The sequence below is a fragment of the Somniosus microcephalus genome, chromosome 1 (assembly GCF_052327205.1).
Source record: "Somniosus microcephalus isolate GS21.2 chromosome 1, FLI_Smic_1.0, whole genome shotgun sequence".
Taxonomy (NCBI): Eukaryota; Metazoa; Chordata; class Chondrichthyes; order Squaliformes; family Somniosidae; genus Somniosus; species Somniosus microcephalus.
The window spans coordinates 126,222,390-126,243,991 of record NC_140987.1 but is presented as its reverse complement, the minus strand read 5'-3'; the positions used below and the strand labels follow the sequence as shown (position 1 = coordinate 126,243,991).

The window sequence follows — 21,602 nt, the reverse complement described above, 5'->3', positions numbered from 1 at the left end:
CAACAGTACAAATTAAAACAGTCTTATGCAAAAGTATGGCCTGCTTTTGGTGTCTTCCAATGAACAGTGGATAACTGTACCATATGGTATTCAGCCACACAGACTAGGATGATCCAGGTTCTATCCCTTGTCTAGGCAGAGTTAGCCCATCCCTAATGGGATAGCACTTCAGGCACTACAATTGCCTCTAAGTTAGGTAGAGGTAACATTTCAGCCAGAGTTCCTGCTCCTGATTGTTAGCTAGTGACCACTACTGGCAGGCAAGCAATTGTGAAAGTCCAATGCAAACAATATCTGGCTTGGTTTTGAGGTCCACTCACTGTTGAATAGCCTAGTAAGGTACCAAGGATGCCAAGAGCCTGTGAAACTGGCAAAGAGTCAATGCTTCCAGGACAGGAAGGGTTACAATTGAAAAAGAAATGGGGCAAAGAGTTGTAGAATGTGGATTCATGGCTGTAATCCCACACATGCTGAGATCACATGCTAAAAAGAGGGAGCAGCGGGTGGAGGTCACTTCCCCACATGAAGGGAGGGAAAATCTTACTCTCAACTGCCCCTGTGCAGCTTGCAGTGCCCAGATTCAGGGCACTATCGACAAAAGCCTGTCAGCCAAGGGTGGTGGGTGGCACAGGGAGACCCAAGAAAGGTTTGAGGGAGAAAATACCTGAAAGAGACCAAATCTCACCCCCTCCCAAAAATGAATCTTGACGAATATAATTGTAGGCAAGTTACCCATTTTGTTTCTAGTATCTGAGTGTTTCCTGAATTACTCTCCACTCTGGACATTTGGGTTGCTTAGTGATAACAGAGTGATAGATATGTATTATTTTGCTCTTACCTGTGAACTTCAGGAGGGGTGCGCTGAATTTTGGTGCTTGCTTCTATAACTTCTTTGGCAACTCTCCCGCTACAATCAACAAGATATACATGTCATTTTGTTTATGTAAATGTCTAGTTTCTACTTTTGAAAATAATGATAATAACTAAAGTTTTCACAAATCCAATACAGTGCAAGAGCTGTCTACACATGATCAGATGTTCTTAAACAAAGCAACTTGCACTAGCCCACCTCCACCATCTACTTACTTTCAATTATTCAAACTTATGCCTATGAGTATTTCCTCAAACAGCCACAAGTGTTGAACCAGGTTTTTAAATTAGTACCAATTTTATTTAAATTTTCTCCCTATCTCTCCTGAAAGCACTAACCTACACTGTGGTACAAATCTATAGGTTTCATCAATCCCCTGGAACCTCTCCCAAGTAGTTATTCTTCATCTGTGCACCTAAACAGTAATCTTAGCTAGTTCATTGGGGGAAGCGAGCATTACAGTTGAACCTGATCCTTTCTTCAGCTGATGTCCATTCATCCACACTTTCTAATAGTGGTCACTGTATAGCATTCGGGAACCCTGGCTGTTCTCCCCTCCCCAGGCCAAGTGTGCTGAGGTCAACTTTAGCAGTCTTACTACCTTGATGCCTGAGCTAAGCTCACTCAAAAAGGCCAATAACCAAACTTAGGACCACCCCACATGTGTGGATTAGCACTACAGTGGGATTACTATTTATAAAAACGTAGATTTGGTCCAACCCTAGAAACTGAAAAATGTTGTAAAAAGTGCTATAAAATAATCACACACTCAGCAAGTGAACCCAAGAGTTCCCACTACTGGCCCAGCGTATCAGCGGTGATCGGTCGGCAGGTCCATTCCTTCACGCACTCCGTGAAAACCTGATGCTTCTCTTCAATATTATTTGGCTGCCTTTCCAAATTCCTATTATCCATAAGTGCATTCTCCCACTGAGTTCTTGAGATTTTAGTCCTTGCAGGAACGGTCTGGCTTTCTAACAATCCATCTACTTATCAAGCTAAAGAAGATTCTTTGACTCCTCTTGCTCCTATCCATAATGCACTTTTCTAATGCCTTTTTAGCCCTTCCAACATTTAGTTATCCTCAACTGATATTTGTTTGACTCCAGGCCCTCATTACTTTTTGTTTTCTGGTGTCTTTCAAAATAATTAGCTTTGCTTTGTTTTTTGATCTGCTTATTCAACCACCTATGGTTATGGTCTTGTTGTTTTTCCTTTTCTCATAGAGATATAGCCATGAGCTGTATGTCTGATATGTGACTCATGCCAGAAGAATGAATATGGTTAAAAGCAACAAAGTTCATCTGTCTTCAGGATTACAGGAAACTTTCTGGGTATCCGGCACGGACGGGACTGACGTGGTGCCGGTTCAGCAACAATTCCGGATAACCGAACGCTATAGTGAAAGATACGGACCTTAGAGCTCCGTATGAAGCAACAAACCGTGTTGCTTAGCAACAGCTTCAGAACAACATCCACAAGTTGCAAGCGTCTCTGTAGCTTAGCAACAGCTGCAGCCAAACCCTTGCCTTCCTCAATTTGTTGCTGTGCAAGTAATAAAAGTAATAAAAGTTAGCTGAAACCGACTCCTGAATTTTGCCGGTTAACCGACATTTCCGGTTATTTAGGGGCCGGTTAATCGAAAGTTTCCTGTATTAGAAATGCACCAAGGGGATATTGTGGATAGGTGGGCTAGATAGACCGAGGGTCTTCTTCTGCCTGAAAGTGTTACTCTGTTGCTATGTCTTGTGGTTCACAGGTGATAGCTGACCAGTACTAATGTATTCTTCTTTTGTCTTTCACTCTTTTATTCTCTTGTTCTCTTCTTTCATTCTGTCTTCCTTTTTCTGTATATTTGTTTCTCTCCTCATAGCCTACCTGGAAATGGGACTTGTGAGCATTTTATCTCCATAAACTATTCTATTTTCTCTCTCTTTACAGTGACAAATATGCTGAGAATTACCAGCGCAATTAAAATAGGAGATCTTAATGTTCAGGTGGGAGGGCACGATCTGCCACATGAGTCTTCCAGCAGGTGCGTGAAAGTTAGCAATCATTCTAAGTATCCACTATTCTCTAAATGCCATATAGTTTACTGTCTATTTCCCAGTTATGTCACAAGGAAAAAGGAAAATTCCTTGAAAAATTATACGTGGTGTATGTGACACAGGTGCGTCAATTCTATGTCAACGCATGAAATCAGTGGAAAACCAGTGACTGAAATGCAAACTGATGACACTGATCTTGGGGATGATTGACAGATTCCATTCTCAGGCAACTCTGGGGCTTGAACCTGTGGTCGCAGAGTTCTGATGCAAGCGGTTTAACCACTGCAGGTATGGCTAGTCTTCAAGTTATTATAAAAGACAGGTTGCTAATTAAATTTAGGACCTAAGGGCAAAATATTAGTGCAGAGAATTTGTTGAAGCTATCTTGACATGACAGAAAGCACTCACCTGAAACGAAACCTCCTGCCTTTGAAAAAGATGTTGCTGCTGGAGACGGTCTTGATCTGACTGGATTTTGCATACCTATAATAATGTTAAAAAAAAAAAATTAGTATTTGGGGTGTTTGGCATTTTGACAAAAGGATTACAGAGGAAAATCTATGTCCACACAAAGTACTGAGTATTACATCAGGGTCGAGGTTCACTGCTTCTGGACTTGTCAGTCCACGATATTTCCGTCCATTAAAATCATTGGGGGGAAAATTGCAGGTGAGTTCAAAAGGTGACTACCCCAGCCCAGGTGTGAATTGTACAATGACTTCAAGCACTATGAAAGGCTAAAGGGAGTATTCTCCCATCTCTCTCTGAAAAAACACAGTAACAAAAATATTTTAACCAGCAGAAAATATCATTATTGCATCAGCCTCGCAGACACCCACCAAATTGGCTCTCCTTTCCCCCTCAGCCACTCCGTGACATAGCTTATGGTAGGGATTGTGTATATCGAGCAGCTCCATTCAGTACAATGGAAACTAGCACTTCAGGCTGGCCTGCATGCCTATGCTAACAGAAATATTCCTCAGTCAGGAGTGCATATTGGTATATTACACACCCACTTCCACAAATTTTCCAACCAGTAATTTTAATGACCGTAAAATTTTGCGGAATTTTGCAATATGCACCACCAGAAGTGCAAAACCAGAAACTTTAACCTTCAATATCTGTAAACAAATGTTTCAATGGTTTCAGTAAAAGTAGCTAACAGGAAAATGTTCACATCTACTCTCACACAACCTGCAATCACCTGGATGTATTTTCATGTAACTACCCTCAGATTTTTTTTAAAAATGTATCATCTATGCAAATTTCCCCATGGCGTTTCCACAAAGTATTTAAATTCCCCAGCAGTTTCATACAGCACTGCAGTCACCTCCTTTGAAAGAAGCCTTTTCTGAATAAGCGCCAGAGAGTTCATGGTTAACTGGTGTATCAAGCTTGCGATGTACATTATTTAGGCATGAGTTGAGCGGTGTGATTTGAGAAAAGGGCTTGTTCTGCTGATCACAATGGCCTGTATTTTCCGATCGCAAGCTTCCCGCGGGCGGAGGCCTGCGATCTGGAAAAGTCTACGCCCTTACCCGAGGGCTCCCGGGACGCACACGCTTCCGCCCCGGGCCTCTCCAAACTCCAAGTGCGCAGGGCCCACGTATCCCAGAGGCGCATGTAGTTTGCAGAGTCCCTGGGATCACGTGGGCCATGGGGAGCCAATCAAAGAAGGGAATCTCCCTTCATACACGTGACAGGAAGACCTGTCAAATATATGAATGGAGATCACCCCAAAAACATAGTAAAACTTTAAATACATTTTTTTAATCACTTTTTAAAAATGACTTGAAATTACAATAAATTAAGTATTTTAAACAAAAATTTAATTTAAAAAAAATTAAAGTTTTTTATGGGGCTAAAAATAAACTTTTTTAAAAGTATTTTTAAAGGGTAAATCAGTGAAAAAAATGTTTTTTTTTTACTTTTTTCAACTCTTATCCTGGTAGAAACAGGCCTTATGCCTGCTTTTACCAGGCATAAGAATTGTAAGGGTTTTCTGCGGGCGGAGGGTCTCCAAAAAGCAGAACTATCCGCCCGCAGAGGCCCTTCTCTAGGGCAGCCGGAGGATCTGTCAAGACCATTCTTGACAGATCGGAAATGTGCTGTGCATGCCTGAAACCAGCATTTCCGATGTCCCTACGGGTGGGTACACAGCGTAGGGATCGGAATATCTGGGCCATAATTTCATCTGCTTTAGATAAAAGAAAAACACTTGTTTCTATTCTACACTTTGGTCTTTGCTTAACACCTAAGAATCCATGGGCTAAAAATTCGAGTAGGCTGGAAACCTGCCAGTAACAGCGCTGGCCAAGGCTAATGGCCGCCTGCCGAGAGAGCGCAGGCAGCACCGGTATTTTGATGGTGCTGCTTGCTAATTAACATCAGCAGTGCATTGATTTTGTGGTGTAATGTGCTCTTTCCAGTGCTAAGCTCAGCAGGAGGCCGAAGGTCACGTCTGTCTCCCACTTGCTGTGAAGGGGAATGGGAAAGGAAGGAGTGAACCTGTCGGCCGTGTACGGAACTGTTGTCGTACTTGCGACAAAAATATTACCTGCCACCCGATGTTTGTTGATTTTTTAATAGTTCATGAAATGAATGCATCTGCATTCACTGTCACACTAATCTTTCCCCAATGGTTACCCTTAAAAGTGTTTAAATGTGTAGTAATCGTGCCAGCTTTTAATGGGTCTTGCATACTCGACACAAAATAATTATTTGATAAATAATTGGTTATGGAATTTTGAATAAATTAATTATAATTCCTTAAAATCTTAAGCAGTTGAGTCCAGATTTGCTAGGGGGCGATGTTCTGGTGACGCTATCATAAAGATAAAAGAGATCTTACCACAGATGATCTTCAAAAGTTGCAATGGAATTCTAGCCAATCTGATGCTCTTTAGGAATTCGGTTATTTTTATTTGCTGGGAATCCGCCGAGGGATTTGCAGTTTTGTGCAGGTGTTCGGTTCTGAACTAAAAGCTTGTTCCACAAGGTTTCATCCATTGATTTACTGACCCACAAACACTGTAGGCCTCCTGGAAAGCCACCAGAAAATGCAACCCTGCCCCCCGCCCACTGATGGCAAAAAATGAAAGTATAAAAGAAGAACCTTGGCAAAGGAGGCATTTGAAGTTCCGGCATCCATCTGAGCTGTTTTCCACTTGTCAGCCTCCATCCTCGTATACAATCTGCCAATTCCTGCCAGACTCCTCATGACCGTTAACGCTGCTGAAGCGCTTTTAGCGGCTGCACGCATGGGCGTGCTTTAGCTAGGGCGGCAATAGGAGCAGCAAAATCCAAAATGGATGAGTGGGCGTGAACTCGGCATTGCACAGCGATTGACATCACACTCCGACATTACAATACTTTAGGTGAGCGCAGGCAACAGCAGTGCTGCCGACATACCGAAAATGACGGCCGGTGTGGGACCCGCCAGCAGCAGGCATTAGTGTGGCAGTCACCATTTTTATCCCCGAATCTGGCAGTAACGGGTGGCGCTAAACCCCCCGAATTTTTAGCCCAGTAAGTATGTTCTTCAAAGGTATTACTTACAGAGTTCCATGAAGAGACTTATGTAAGAAGGGTCATAATTACTGTTCATAAAATCATAGAAATTTATAGCACAGAAGGAGGCCATGTCTGTGCCTGCTGAAAATGAGCTATCCAGCCTGATCCCACTTTCCAGCTCTTGGTCCGTAGCTTTGTAGGTTACGGCATGTCAAGTGCATATCCAAGTACTTTTTAAATGCAATGAAGCTTTCTGCCTCTACCACCCTTTCAGGCAGCGAGTTCTAGACCCCCACCACCCTCTGGGTGAAAAAAAATTCTCCTCAACTCCCTTGTAATCCTTCTACCAATTACTTTAAATCTATGCCCCCCCTGCTAAGGGAAATATGTCCTTCCTATCCACTCTATCTCAGCCCCTCATTATTTTATACACCTCAATTAAGTCTCCTCTCAGCCTCTTCTATTCCAAAGAAAACAACCCGAGCCTATCCAATCTTTCCTTATAGCTAAAATTCTCCAGTCCTGGCAACATCCTTGTAAATCTCCTCTGTACCCTCTCTAGTACAATCACATATTTCCTGTAATGTGGTGACCAGAACTGTCCACAGTACTCAAGCTGTGGCCTAACTAGCTGGGCGTCATCAATGTACATGTGCAATTTGCCGAGGGGCAGCACATAGATAAAAAAAGGAGGTGAAGGATAGATGCTTAGGGGATTGTGGAGGTGATAATGCAGGGGTGGGAAGAGAAGCTATTGCTGGAGATGGTCTGACAAGGATCAAATAGGTTAGAGTGGAACCAGGCAAGGGAAGTCCTACGGAGCTGGACAACAGAGGAGAGGCAATGGAGGATAACAGTGTGGTCGACTATGTCAAAGGATGCAGAGAGGATGTTGAGGATGAAAAGGGATAATGTACCATGGTCACAGTCACAAAGTTGTTGTTTATGACTTTGGATAGACTTAATTTGGTGCTGTAGAAAGTGCAGAAACCTGATTGGAGGGGTTTAAACAAGGGGTTGTGAGATAGATTGATACAGATCTGGGAGACAACAACAAACTCAATGTCCTGTAAGAGAACAGGAAGATTTGAGATTGTGTGATAGTTAGTGAGTGCAGGGAATTCAGGGGTATGTTTTTTGAGAAAGGGGGAGGGGGTGATGATGGTTTGGAAACGGAGGGCGACAATGCCCGAGGAGCGGGAACCAGTTACAATTTCAGCCAGTATGGCTCAAGTCCCTTTGTTACCGTGGAGTAACTGAGGAAAGAGCCCACACTACCTACATTAGAGAAGTCAGTATTGATGGGGAAATATGAAGAGTGGCACTAATAATCAATAAGAGTATAATCGATTGACATTCCCAAACAGGACGCAGTCCGTCTGATGTACCTGCACGCGCCAAACTGAGCTCTTTGTGCCTGTGTCTGTTCCTGGGAACCACATTTTGTGCATTTTAGTTTTTTTTAATGATTTTAATTTTCAGGAAGAAAAACAGACTTTTTCAACACGTTCAAAAGGGCAACATAGGCTGGAAATGCAGAAGCTTGGGCTAATAATCCAGGAACACAAGTTAAAATCCCAATGGTATCAGTAAAAGTATAAAAAACAAAACTTGTACAAACACATTCTGTAGTTAAACCTTCATCACTGTAATATTGACCCTAAACTATTAAAACTAAACATTACAAAACAATTCTCAATTTAAAAAAATAAGCACATAAAATGATGTATATTGTTTTAAATTGTAAATATTCATGGTTAATCTAGAAAGAGGAAAAATATGGGAACATATGTAAATAAACTGAGAAAAACAGTTACCACATTCATCAGTTTTGCATAAAACCATCTCACTAATTAGAAACTCACTTGTAAAAAGCTTGGTTCTCCACACCACACTTCCAAAGATGCTTGCATGCGGCTGGGGTTGATGTATGGTACGTCAGCACAATTTTCTTCTGATCATGTGAAATGAAAGACATCATTAAACTAGTGTCCAAAAAATATATAATAAAAACAATTAAAATGTACATTCAGATGTATTATTTCAGATTTCTAGCATCTGCAGTATTTTGCTTTAATGTACATATGGTTTGACCTAACTCTGTTAGATGAGCAAAACTACTACCTTCTACCTTCAAGATATCCACTTCTACCTTCAAGATATCCACTTTCGAGCGCACTAGCAGCCCTCTTTTAAAGTGATCATTCTTCATGTGTGTACTTGGTCAGCAGGCATCAGGAGGCTATTTGATCATGTGGGGCTGAGGGCATCACAGCCAAGCATGTACTCAACCACCTGCACCCTTCATCAGGGTCACATGTATAGTGATCAGGAGTGAGGTCCCTGGCTGATTTTTCCAGTCCCTTGCTAACAGACTCAGAAGTCGTGCTCTATTACTATTGCATCGAAGAGCTGCACAGACCAGCGATCCACTCTAAGACCTCCCTGGCCTATATGGCTCACTACCAGGCCACATGATGCCTTTACACACTGAGAGAATGGGAAAGCCACAACCACTGGATTTTAAATAGTATTTGTTGTGCTCTCTAGTTCACTTCTGATAAATTTATGTTATTCTACTTGGGTAAGACAAGAATTTTCCAGAATTCAGCAAAAGCCCATTGCAAATCACATAAAATAACATTACAACAAATAACATGAAAGAAAGATACCGTCACATTGAATAAAAGGGGACCTGATCTCTTTCTTGACTTCCATCAACAGAACTGCCACCATTCTGTATTTAGTTCACAGACTCAAGAGTTGTATGATTCGGTTTTTCTCAGAGATTATCCGAGTTTCCAATTTGAAATCCCAGTTTTGCAGAGAGGTTACAGGCTGATAACTTTGAAGCTGCTATTCCTTACCCACCTAACTGGTCTCTGCAGCCACTGCTCCCCACAGGACCTGACCGGAGTCTACAGCTGTTGCTCCGCATTTAATCCACTATACAATTTTTGAGGAACATCGTTAGATAAGAGAAAATATTACATTTAGTCCAGATCCCATTAAGACCTCTCCCATTTCAAGAAAGAGAGCAGCAAAGAACTGCCAGTATTTGGTGTCAGTCCCACTGCCGCCAACAGAGACAGTGCCTCCTATGGATTTGGTGTCAGTCCCACTGCCGCCAACAGAGACAGTGCCTCCTATGGATTTGGTGTCAGTCCCACTGCCGCCAATAGAGACAGTGCCTCCTATGGATTTGGTGTCAGTCCCACTGCCGCCAATAGAGACAGTGCCTCCTATGGATTTGGTGTCAGTCCCACTGCCACCAATAGAGACAGTGCCTCCTATGGATTTGGTGTCAGTCCCACTGCCACCAATAGAGACAGTGCCTCCTATGGATTTGGTGTCAGTCCCACTGCCGCCAATAGAGACAGTGCCTCCTATGGATTTGGTGTCAGTCCCACTGCCACCAATAGAGACAGTGCCTCCTATGGATTTGGTGTCAGTCCCTCTGCCGCCAATAGAGACAGTGCCTCCTATGGATTTGGTGTCAGTCCCACTGCCGCCAACAGAGACAGTGCCTCCTATGGATTTGGTGTCAGTCCCACTGCCGCCAACAGAGACAGTGCCTCCTATGGATTTGGTGTCAGTCCCACTGCCGCCAACAGAGACAGTGCCTCCTATGGATTTGGTGTCAGTCCCACTGCCGCCAATAGAGACAGTGCCTCCTATGGATTTGGTGTCAGTCCCTCTGCCGCCAATAGAGACAGTGCCTCCTATGGATTTGGTGTCAGTCCCTCTGCCGCCAATAGAGACAGTGCCTCCTATGGATTTGGTGTCAGTCCCACTGCCGCCAACAGAGACAGTGCCTCCTATGGATTTGGTGTCAGTCCCACTGCCGCCAACAGAGACAGTGCCTCCTATGGATTTGGTGTCAGTCCCACTGCCGCCAACAGAGACAGTGCCTCCTATGGATTTGGTGTCAGTCCCACTGCCGCCAACAGAGACAGTGCCTCCTATGGATTTGGTGTCAGTCCCACTGCCGCCAACAGAGACAGTGCCTCCTATGGATTTGGTGTCAGTCCCACTGCCACCAATAGAGACAGTGCCTCCTATGGATTTGGTGTCAGTCCCTCTGCCGCCAATAGAGACAGTGCCTCCTATGGATTCTTCTGATTATCGCTTCCTGGGCCCCCATTTTTAAAGGTACTTGAATCTCAGTTTTTTACATTTTCAATGTTGGCATCTCTGCATCAATACTAATATATAGCTAGTAGGCAGAAATTGGAAGAAAGCAGCCCTGGGCACGTTTCAATCCCTCTTTGGCCTCAACTCAATACCTTGCTGGGATGCAGAGATAGGGAAATAAGTGAGTGCAAACCCGTATCCTCCTGATCTGTGGCACAACATGTTGAACAGATGCAATATAACACAGCGCAATCCCCATTTTAAAGGATTCTACTATAACTGCAGTAAATAACTAAACAACGTAATCAAAAATGCTGCTCATGTTGCCCCATAAGCATAATAATTATGCATTAAAGAAATGTGAACTCTGGTCATCATAACACACAAGTGGTTACAGTATGAATCGTTGCACTGACAGGCTGTGGTTTATAAGCTAACTGCTGAAAAGCATCTAGAGTTCATTATTTATAGCAGCTGTCAGTGCTGATTGGCACTGATGTGACTGGTTCATTTATCTACTGCAGTCCACTTTTGAATAGATAGATGGGGCACTCTGCATATTCTGAGAATTTATTAATGTTGCTGCATAACAACATTCTGTATAACCAGAGAGCAAAAGTCACATTTGAAATTAATTCTTGCTGTAGGTCATGGATAGTGTAGTGTATGTGCCTTTAAGAGCCCCCTGTGTACTGTAATGCCGGTAATGACCACTCGGGCTATATAAGCCTGTATATTGTGTTGTATCAGTTAGTTCACCTCCAGACTTTGTTCAGTAAACACCTGTGAAACCAACTCCTGCCTTCAGTGTCTCTATTAACACACGGACACAACAGTGGCGACGAATTGGAAACGGACTTACCTGCAATTCGGCAGCACCTCAAGGACATCGATTCCTCAGACGTCCGAAGTCGAAGAAAAGCAAGAAAAAAAAAGCAAAACTGTGGTTTCACCAGCTAGCCGAGCTGGTGGCAGGTACTGCAATAATCCTTCCTGGGCGGCGGGCTGGGGCTCCATCGGCTGGCTCTGCAGCGAGGCCAAGCACCGAAGGCGGAGGCAAACAGAAACAGACGGGGGAGCACTCGGGAGACGGCCGGCGCTGCAAAGCAGGTTGGCGTTCGGACCTAGCAGAGGGGGGGAAAAGTCCCAGAGAGTCCGGCGGGAACGAGTCTCCACCTGTAAATAAAAAAAATTTTTAAAACGCGGAAAACAGCGTTGTCAGCAGCAGCAGCGGCGGGAAAGCCCGGGAAGAGCCATATTTTTTCTGCAGGAAAGAAAGGAAAGCGTGGGAAGCGCCATTTTTTTTCCAGGATGCCTAAGGCTGGCAATATTGATGCTTTTGATAACGATATAGAGGATTGGACCACATATGTGGAAAGAGTGGAGGTATATTGCACAGCAAATGGAATAGAAAATGATAAAAAGGCATCAGTACTTCTAAATCTAATGGGCGCAAAGACATACAGGCTGTTACGAAACTTAATCACTCCAGCCAAACCAAAGGACAAGAATTTTAAGGAAATTGTTGATACCCTACAGGAGCACTTAAACCCAACACCGCTGCTGATAGCGGAACGATTCAAATTCTTCAAGAGGAATCAGCACAAGAATGAAAGTAACGCTGATTACCTCACCGAATTGAGAAAGCTATCAAAGCACTGCCAATTCGGGGCAGGACTGGCAGATTCTCTTCGAGACAAATTCGTCTGCGGTCTCCTAAGTGAAGGAACACAGAAAAGGCTGCTTTCTGAGAAAGATTTGACACTGGACAAGGCTTTCAGTATGGCTGTATCATACGAAGCAGCCGCAAGAGGAGCTGCAGAGATACAGCAAAAGCCACAGGACTTCGGCACCCATGAAATGACACAGGGTTTCGAGAGATGTTATCGCTGCGGCAGATCCACCCATGACCAGAGGGACTGCTGGTTCAAGGACAAAGCATGCAGGCAATGCGGAAAGATTGGACACATTGCACGGGTATGCCGATCTGGACAAAAAAAATCCACGGACAGGAAAAAAAAAATCAATAAAGAAAAGTACAGAAAGGTACAAATGATGATGGACAGTAGCTCCGAAGACCAGAAGAGCGATAGCGACTCCGGAAACAAGAGACTAAGCTGTCTCAAATTACATAATGTAATTGCCAAAGAAGATTACCAGACCATTTGGGTTACCCTCACGATAGCAGGGTCCCCAGTTAAAATGGAGCTAGATACAGGATCAGCTCTGACCGTCATAAATCGATGGGATTACGAGCGGCTATTTCTGCATATACCTTTAAAAGACACATCCATTATCTTGAAAACATATACGGGGCAGAAAGTATACCCGAAAGGAAAAATAAGGGTGCCTGTTGTATACAACGGCAAGGAAATACAGAAGTTGTATTTATACGTTCTACAAGATGGTGGTCCACCGCTGTTGGGATGTGAATGGATCAGGAAGATACGTTTAGACTGGCACTCCATTCAGGCACTGACAGTGACCAGTAAGAAAAAAAATGATGATGACATCATACCTGAACGATTAAAAGACATCTTGGCCAACGCCAAGGAAGTGTTTCAAGAGAAACTAGGAACCTTGAAAGGCATCACCGCCTCAATAAAAGTGGAAGATGCGGCAATTCCCAAGTTTTTTAAGGCAAGGCCGGTGCCATACGCAATTCGTCCAGCAGTCGAGGCAGAGCTGGAGAATTTGGAAAAGGCAGGCGTATTATCCAAGATAGATTGGAGCGAGTGGGCAACACCCATCGTCCCGGTCATGAAGAAAACGTTCAATAATGATAAATCTGAAGAACAGAGAAAGATTCGCATCTGTGGAGACTTCAAGGTGACTGTAAACCCGGTCCTTCACACGGTACAGTATCCTCTTCCGAGGATAGAAGATATTTTCGCCTCACTATCCGGAGGGAAACGTTTCACCAAAATTGATTTGGCACAGGCATATCTACAGATGGAGGTTGAAGAGGCCTCTAAAAAGTATCTCACGATAAATACACACAAAGGCCTGTACCAGTACAATCGACTGGTTTTCGGAGTAGCATCAGCTCCAGCTATCTGGCAAAGAGCTATGGAGCAAGTCCTCCAAGGGATTCCAGGGACTCAATGCTACCTAGATGACATCCTTGTAACAGGAGAAAACGACAATGAGCACCTTGCCAATTTGGAGCAGGTGCTCACTAGGCTGAGAGAACGGGGCCGACGAGCAAATCGCCCCAAGTGCGAATTTTTCCAGAAACAAATATCATATTGTGGCCACATAATTAATAAGGAAGGGTTGCATAAGTTCCCTGACAAAATTGAAGCGGTCATAAAAGCCCCAGCACCTGAAAATGTTTCACAATTAAGGTCGTTCCTGGGATTGATAAATTACTATCATAAATTTTTACCGAACTTATCAACTCTTCTGCAGCCTCTTAATGAACTGCTACAAACAGGAGTAATTTGGAAATGGAGCAAAGACTGTAAACGTGCCTTCCATAAATGCAAAGGCTTAATCACGTCCAAGGAAGTTTTGGCTCATTACAACCCATCACTGCCAATCAGACTGGCGTGCGATGCATCCCCTTACGGCGTAGGTGCGGTATTTTCGCATAGCCTCACAGCGCCAGGGACCCGGGTTCAAATCCAGCCTCGGGTGACTGTCTGTGTGGAGTTTGCACATTCTCCCCGTGTTTGCGTGGGTTTCCTCCGGGTGCTCCGGTTTCCTCCCACAGTCCAAAGATGTGCGGGTTAGATTGATTGGCCATGATAAAAAATTGGCCCTTAGTGTTAGGGGGAATTAAATACGTGGGGTTACGGGGGTTACGGGGATAGGGCTTGGGTGGGATGGTTGTCGGTGTAGGGACCGGGTGCTAGGGTTTGGATTATCAGCCATGATCTCGTTGAATGGCGGAGCAGGCTCGAAGGGCTGAATGGCCTACTCCTGCTCCTATCTTCTATGTTTCTATGTTTCTATGTTTCTATTCCCTGATGGCTCGGAGCGGCCGATAGCTTTTGCGTCACGCTCATTGAACTCAGCTGAGCGTAACTATGCCCAAATCGACAGGGAAGCACTCAGCCTGGTATGGGGAGTGAAGAAATTCAACCATTATCTACACGGACAAAAATTTACCTTGTTGACTGACCATCAACCCCTCATCTCCATATTCAACCCTAAAAAGTGTGTTCCCATTATGACAGCGCAAAGGCTACAGAGGTGGTCCCTTTTTCTAGGGGCACACCAATATGACATAGAATACAAAGGATCAAAACAGCATGGGAATGCTGACGGTTTATCGCGCCTACCATTGCCAACGGTAGAAGAGGCACCTACAATAGACCCAGTAGAGATGTTCCACTCTACCATAGTGGAATGTCTACCAGTAACAAATTCTGCCATTGAAAGGGAAACGAGAAATGACCCGACTCTCTCACGAGTCTACGATTTAACAGTGAAGGGATGGCCAGCACATGGCGAACCACTGTTGCCAGCATTCTCGCAAAGAAGAGAACAGCTGTCAGTGTGCCGAAGAACCTTGATGTGTGGATCCAGAGTGGTGATTCCACCCAAATTCCAGGATAAAGTGCTAAAGGAGCTTCACGAGGGGCATCTGGGTGGAGTGAAAATGAAGAACCTAGCCAGGGCGTTTGTACAGTGGCCAGGTATCGATGGAGACATCGAAGAAATGACCAAGAGCTGCCTAGGATGCCAGAAGGTCCAAAACGCTCCACCACAAGCCCCTCTACATCCATGGGAGTGGCCCTCATCTCCATGGCAAAGGGTACACATCGACTTTGCTGGTCCATTTATGGACTCAATGTTCTTAATCGCGGTTGATGCACACTCCAAGTGGCCGGAGGTAATAAAGATGTCCTCCACCACCACGGAAAAAACCATCACAGTATTAAGGACCATATTTGCCAGGAATGGGCTGCCTGAACAGATCTGTTCTGATAATGGACCGCAATTTGTGTCCGAAGAATTTAGGAAGTTCTTAAAAAACAATGAGGTTAAGCACTACACGTCCGCCCCATACCATCCCTCCACCAATGGATTGGCTGAAAGGTTTGTCCAGACCTTCAAGAAGGCCATAAAGGCCATGGGTAATGAAGACATAAAACTTCAGCATAAGGTAGATAACTTCTTGTTTGCATACAGGAATGCAACACATATGGTTACAAACCAAACTCCCGCCATGATGTTCTTCAATAGAAGCCTAAGATGCCGGCTGGATTTGATCAAGCCAAACATCAGAAGGGACGTGGAGAACCGGCAATTTCAAGGCATGAATGAAAGGCCAACTAGAACCTTCCAGATAGGTCAACAAGTTTTGGCCCGGGACTACCGTACCGAGAAATGGCAGCCTGGAACTATTTGCACACGACTAGGACCGCTGATGTATACCGTGGACATTGGAGAAAGCATAATAAGGCGCCATGCTGACCAGATCATAGAGTCATCCGAAAAGGGACAACCTACACCACAACTCTATACGCCTAATGATGAAGTAGAGATACCCATGGTATCTACCTCCGATCCGGTGATACTGGAACCAGATGAACCCGACACTGGCATTCAAGCCGAATCAGCCTTGCCAAAAGAACCTACTACACCACCAGAAACTACTACACCACCGAGGCGTTATCCGGACCGAGTCAGGAAGCCTCCAGAGAGACTGACTTATAATTGATTAACTGCAGCAATGTGTAGATTATTGTTCTTGTAACATGTAATTAATGATTACTTAAAATATTATGTACTGGTTGGCTAAAAGGGGAGGAATTGTCGTGTATGTGCCTTTAAGAGCCCCCTGTGTACTGTAATGCCGGTAATGGCCATTCGGGCTATATAAGCCTGTATATTGTGTTGTATCAGTTAGTTCACCTCCAGACTTTGTTCAGTAAACACCTGTGAAACCAACTCCTGCCTTCAGTGTCTCTATTAACACACGGATACAACAGATAGAAATTACTAGGAATTCTTTCTATTACTATCAGAAATCAATGTTAAATTAGCTACATTTAAAACTATCAAAATGATAGCATGCAACTAGATTTGTGGAAAACACTGAAAGTTTGTTTAATTTTAGATATGTTCTATTTTAGTTTTTTTTGTTTGCTGGCCCTGCACAAAGAAATTCCTTATGTTTCCAGATCTCAAAGATCACACTGTGGCTGGAGTCATGCCAATTGATTCCCAGCAGGTGTTGAATAATATAAGTCCAAACTTTCTGCCAGGGCTGCATATCTTTTTTTAATAAACTGTCTCATACATCTAAAATAAACTTTATGTTCTGTGTCCAAAATTGCTGTATTGGTAATGCTGCTTTTAAAGATTCTTTCAGTCACACGGGGGTTTAATCGATTTTGAAAAAACCTTTGCCCCATTAGGTCCCCATTGCACCTAGATCATAGTGTTTTGGTTCTCGTGAATATATCTAGATTCTGTGGTCTCCTGGATGTCTACTTTTCACACAAAAATCAAGATAATTGGCCCGTATTTTCCGATTGGAGGCTTCCTGCGTGCGGAGGCCGAATATCTGGAAAAAATCTACTCCCTAACCTGATGGCCATTTCTGCCCCTGGGCCTCTGCTCTATGAAATACGCAGGACCCAGGTAACCCAGGGGCGCATGCGGTTCGCAAGCATCCCTGGGATCACGTGGGTCATGGGGAGCCAATGAAAGAAGGGAATCCCCCTTCACACTTTTGACAACTTAGACCTGTCAAAAGTATGAATGGAGATCACTCCAAAAACACATCAAAACATTAAATACATTTTTTTTAATCATGTTTTTAAAATTAGTTAAAATTACATTAAATTAAATATTTTAAACAAAAATTTAATTTTGGGGGAAAAAAATTAAAGTTTTTTATGGGGCTCAAAATAAACTTTTTTAAAAAGTATTTTAAAATTATAAATAAGTGAAAAAAAAATTTTCACTTTTTAAAATTCTTATACCAGGCATAAGATTTTTAAGGGATTTCAGCAGGCGGAGGTTCGGCAGAAAGAGGAACTCTCCACCTGCAGAGGCCCTTCTCCAGGGCAGGCGTGTGAGGATTCTTGACAGATCGGAAATGCCTGAAACCGGCACTGGCGAGGTCTCTACAGGTGTGTACACAGCTCGTACACACCCGTAGGGATTGGAAAATACGGGCCATTGAGATAAATGTATCCAGTGCAAAAGTATTTGATACTGGTATTGCAAAATTGCATCAAGTTTTGTTTTCAACACTTCCCAATTTTCTCTCTTCCATTTCTGAAGACCCGCTCATACTAGGGTAGGGTTCTACAGGTGACAACCACCCTCCAATATCTAACTAAAGGTGCCATTCTTCATGTGCAAGCCAGGCAGCTCAGCAATGAAATTTGACTACCTGGGGCATCACACTCAAACTTGATTCTGTTACTTGATATCCGCAGCCTGCTCTGCCTCTCCCTGCCCCTGATTACCACAGTAATCAGCTAATGTTACAGTCCCACATGCAACTTTCCTCACTGGGACTTCGACTTCAAACACGGCTGTCCTTTGAAGTCCTGGTGCTCTGGAGCTGATCATTATTTTCAACATTACAGTGAACCATTTCAGGAGTCTGCATTGCTGACAGATACAGAAATTTTAATACTAATGATTGATCCAAGTCCAATTCATTTTCATCACTTGGGCAGGAGAGTCTTAAAATATGCTGCTTTTTAAAATTAAATGCTGATGAGTGGTGGACTTAACTAGTTATATTCATGATAAGTAACATTTCACCGTATTGCTGCAATTCACAAATATAGTGAAAATGTATTTATTATGAATATAACTAGTTTTATGGTGTACAATGTGAGCTGCTCTTCTGAGCCCTGGCCCAGGGGCTGAGCAGATCCAGTTGGCAATGTCATCCAGTCATGGATAAGCTGCAACTTCCAGTTAAACATTGGGAAGACCAAAGCCATCAACTTTTGCCCTGCCACAAACTCCATGCCCTTGTGAATGACGTCATCCCCTTTCCCACTGCCTCAGGCTGAATCAGACTGTTGGCAACTTCAGTGCCCTACTTGACCCCTAGCCGAGCTTCTGATCCCTTTCTATCAAAAAGACCATTTACTTCCACTTCTGTAACATTGCTCACCTCTTCCCCCACCTCAGTCCACTGCCACTGAAATCCTCATCCAGGACTTTGTCATCACCTGATTCAACTATTCCAATGTTCTACTGACCAGCCTCACCATCCTCCACTCTGTAAACTTCAGCTCATCCAAAATTCTGCTGTCCATATCCTATCCTGCACCAAGTCCCGCTTGTCCATCACCTCCGTGCTCAGTGACCTACATTGGCTCAAAGCCTCAAATTTAAAATTCTCATCCTTGTCTTTAAATCCCTTCATGGCCTTGCCCCATGTTATTTCTATAACCTACTCCAGTCGACAATCTCCTCAAACTCTCCATTACTTTGACTCTGGGCTCTTATGCATCTCCCCTGCCTTAACCGCATCATTGACAGCCATGCCTTCAGCCACCTAGGCCCCATGCTCTAGAATTCACTTCCTAAACACCATTTCCCCTTCAGTTCCCTCTCTTTCTTTAACAGCCTCCTTAAAACCCACCTCTTTGACCAAGTTTTTGGCCACTCATTCTAATATTTCCTCCTTTGGCTCGGTGTCCAATTTTTGACTACACCTCTGTAAAGCGCTTTGGGATGTTTTTCTATAGTAAAGATGCTATATAAAGGCAAGTTGTTGCCAGCAGCAGCATATCCAGCATGTCACAGAAGGGTACCACTACTGCAAACCTTTGGGCCCTGCTCCTTCAACAACAACTTGCCTGCATATAGTGCCTTTAACGTAGTAAAGTGTATCCAATTTTTAAATAATGGACAACTAAATGCCAGTTCACCTAGGTATTACATTAATTTTGGTCAGCTATAGCATTAACACTCTGTTTTCCACTCTCAACAGCTTATCCAATGTCTTTACATGTTAGCTTTGTTGGTTAAGAGGCTGTTAACATTTGAGAACTGTGAAACCAGTATAATCACCGGTCAATTGAGATTGGGCAGATTTCAGCATTAACTTTCACTTCAAACAGAACAAATATTTCTCTCAGCAGAAAACATATCAGATCTCACTTGGAAGCATTTCTACAATAATTCCCCCAAGGTTTGAGCTAATAATACTTAACAAACAAACAGAATATATACAATTACTGGCAAGATACCTTCTGCCATGATGCTACATTAGCTATTCTGTACTGCCATGGCATGCCCAATGCAAAAGTTATGAGACAGAGCACCAACTGTATTATGACATCTGCATAGTATATCTGTGCCAGCACAAGGATAAGCATGGCTTCCAATGACAAAGTGTGCAATATCTTAGGCTCTCACATAGAAATGTGTACATATATTGTCTAATTAAGGCTGTAGGAGTTACAGCTCCATTTCTGTATGATCTTGCTAGTTCAACTGAAGTGATGATATGTCTTCCTAAAATCCTTCCAGGACATTTGAGTATCTGAGCCAGTACGATTCACTCACTAATCCACATCGAGACAGCCTGGATATGAACATAGTTATTAGGCCTCTTTCTGGTCCTGAAAAGGACATCTTGTTTTCTGATGCATCTCATCAAGAAAGAATGTAAGATCATTGCACAGCTGTATCTATGGTTTGTTCGGAAGTACTGGTGATTAAGCAGCTCATTAACTGCTTGAAGAGTGAAAATGAGAATTAGTGCACGTACACACTGATTGGTCGGTGTCGGTTTCTGCAAGGTGATATTATAGAATTTGTGAGGCCTGACTCCGACAGGAGAAAACTCAGATGCACCTACTAGTTTGATTGACAGAAGCAGGTGGACTTCCATAATTATTCCTGAAGGAGGAAAACATGAGCACATATTTACAGACACAACTTACATGAATTCATATGATGAATTAATTTGCAGAGTATGATAGGAGACACACTACCAGATTTTGCACAGGTTAAGTTTGTTAGCCAGTGCTGGCTTTAAAGTCTTTATAATGCTTGTCCATCTTCTTCATGTAACTGCACACCAACAAAAAGTAATATCTGACCTCTTTCTGAACACCATGAACACAGAATGTCTTCCCATCAAATTTCAATTTGCTGACATCAGACCTGGAAAATAAAAAAGACATGAGAAGAATGATAACACTGTAAAATTAATCAAAAAATGTGTCATTCCCCAACACATATAAAATGTGAAAAATATAAACAGTTTATCGGAAATATTAGCAGCTATTTCACAACCCACATAGGAACATAGGAACTGGACAGGGTCATTCAGCCCTCGAGCCTGTTTGGCCATTCAATTAGATTATGGCTGATCGGTATCTTAACTCCATCTACCCACTTTGGTTCCATAACCCTTAATAGCATTACCTAACAAAAATCTATCAATCTCAGTTTTGAAATTTTCAATTAACCTAGCCTCAACAGCTTTTTGGGGGAGAGAGTTCCAGATTTCCACTACCCTTTGTGTGAAGTAGTGCTTCCCGACATCACCCCTGAACGGCCTAGCTCTAATTGTAAGGTTATGCCCCCTTGTTCTGGACTCTCCCACCAGAGGAGAAAGTTTTTCTCTATCATATACTTCTTTAATCATCTTAAACACCTCCATTATATCACCCCTTAATCTTCTATATTCAAGGGAATGCAAGCCTTGTCTGTGCAACCTGTCCTCATAATTCAACCCTTTTAGCCCCGGTATCATTCTGAAATTAAGTCAGTTAGTACAATATATTGATGAATTACATTGGGGTAGACTTTCCAATTGGTTATTAATGAACGTAAAGTGGGTGTAATTGATTGGAAAAATGGGTACAGATTGGCTACGTTAGATTTCCACCCAGTTAATGCCCCATTCAAGTTTCCAGTTGGCATCAAAAATGCCTGCCAGTTTTAAGTTAATTATAAAAGTAGGCCATGATGATCTTTACATTGGTATAGTACTGAGTCATGTAACCACCCATGTTTTGCCTAGATTACAACAGTGACTATGGGCAGGCAGGGGACAGTTGAAATGGAGCGGGGGACTTACCCACTCCTTT

General features: G+C 43.2%; 1 protein-coding gene across 1 annotated transcript in view; it reads right to left on the bottom strand.

Annotated features, from left to right (window-relative positions):
- frmd3 (FERM domain containing 3) overlaps window positions 1-21,602 on the bottom strand; it is a 457,194-nt gene that overhangs the window by 75,914 nt on the left and 359,678 nt on the right. Inside the window, exons 10-13 of the mRNA XM_085985481.1 lie at window positions 20,607-20,670; window positions 8,298-8,386; window positions 3,328-3,402; window positions 839-907 (exon numbers count right to left, since the gene is read on the bottom strand). Of these exons, the coding sequence (XP_085841607.1) occupies window positions 839-907; window positions 3,328-3,402; window positions 8,298-8,386; window positions 20,607-20,670 (297 nt within the window). The remainder of the gene's footprint in view (window positions 1-838; window positions 908-3,327; window positions 3,403-8,297; window positions 8,387-20,606; window positions 20,671-21,602) is intronic.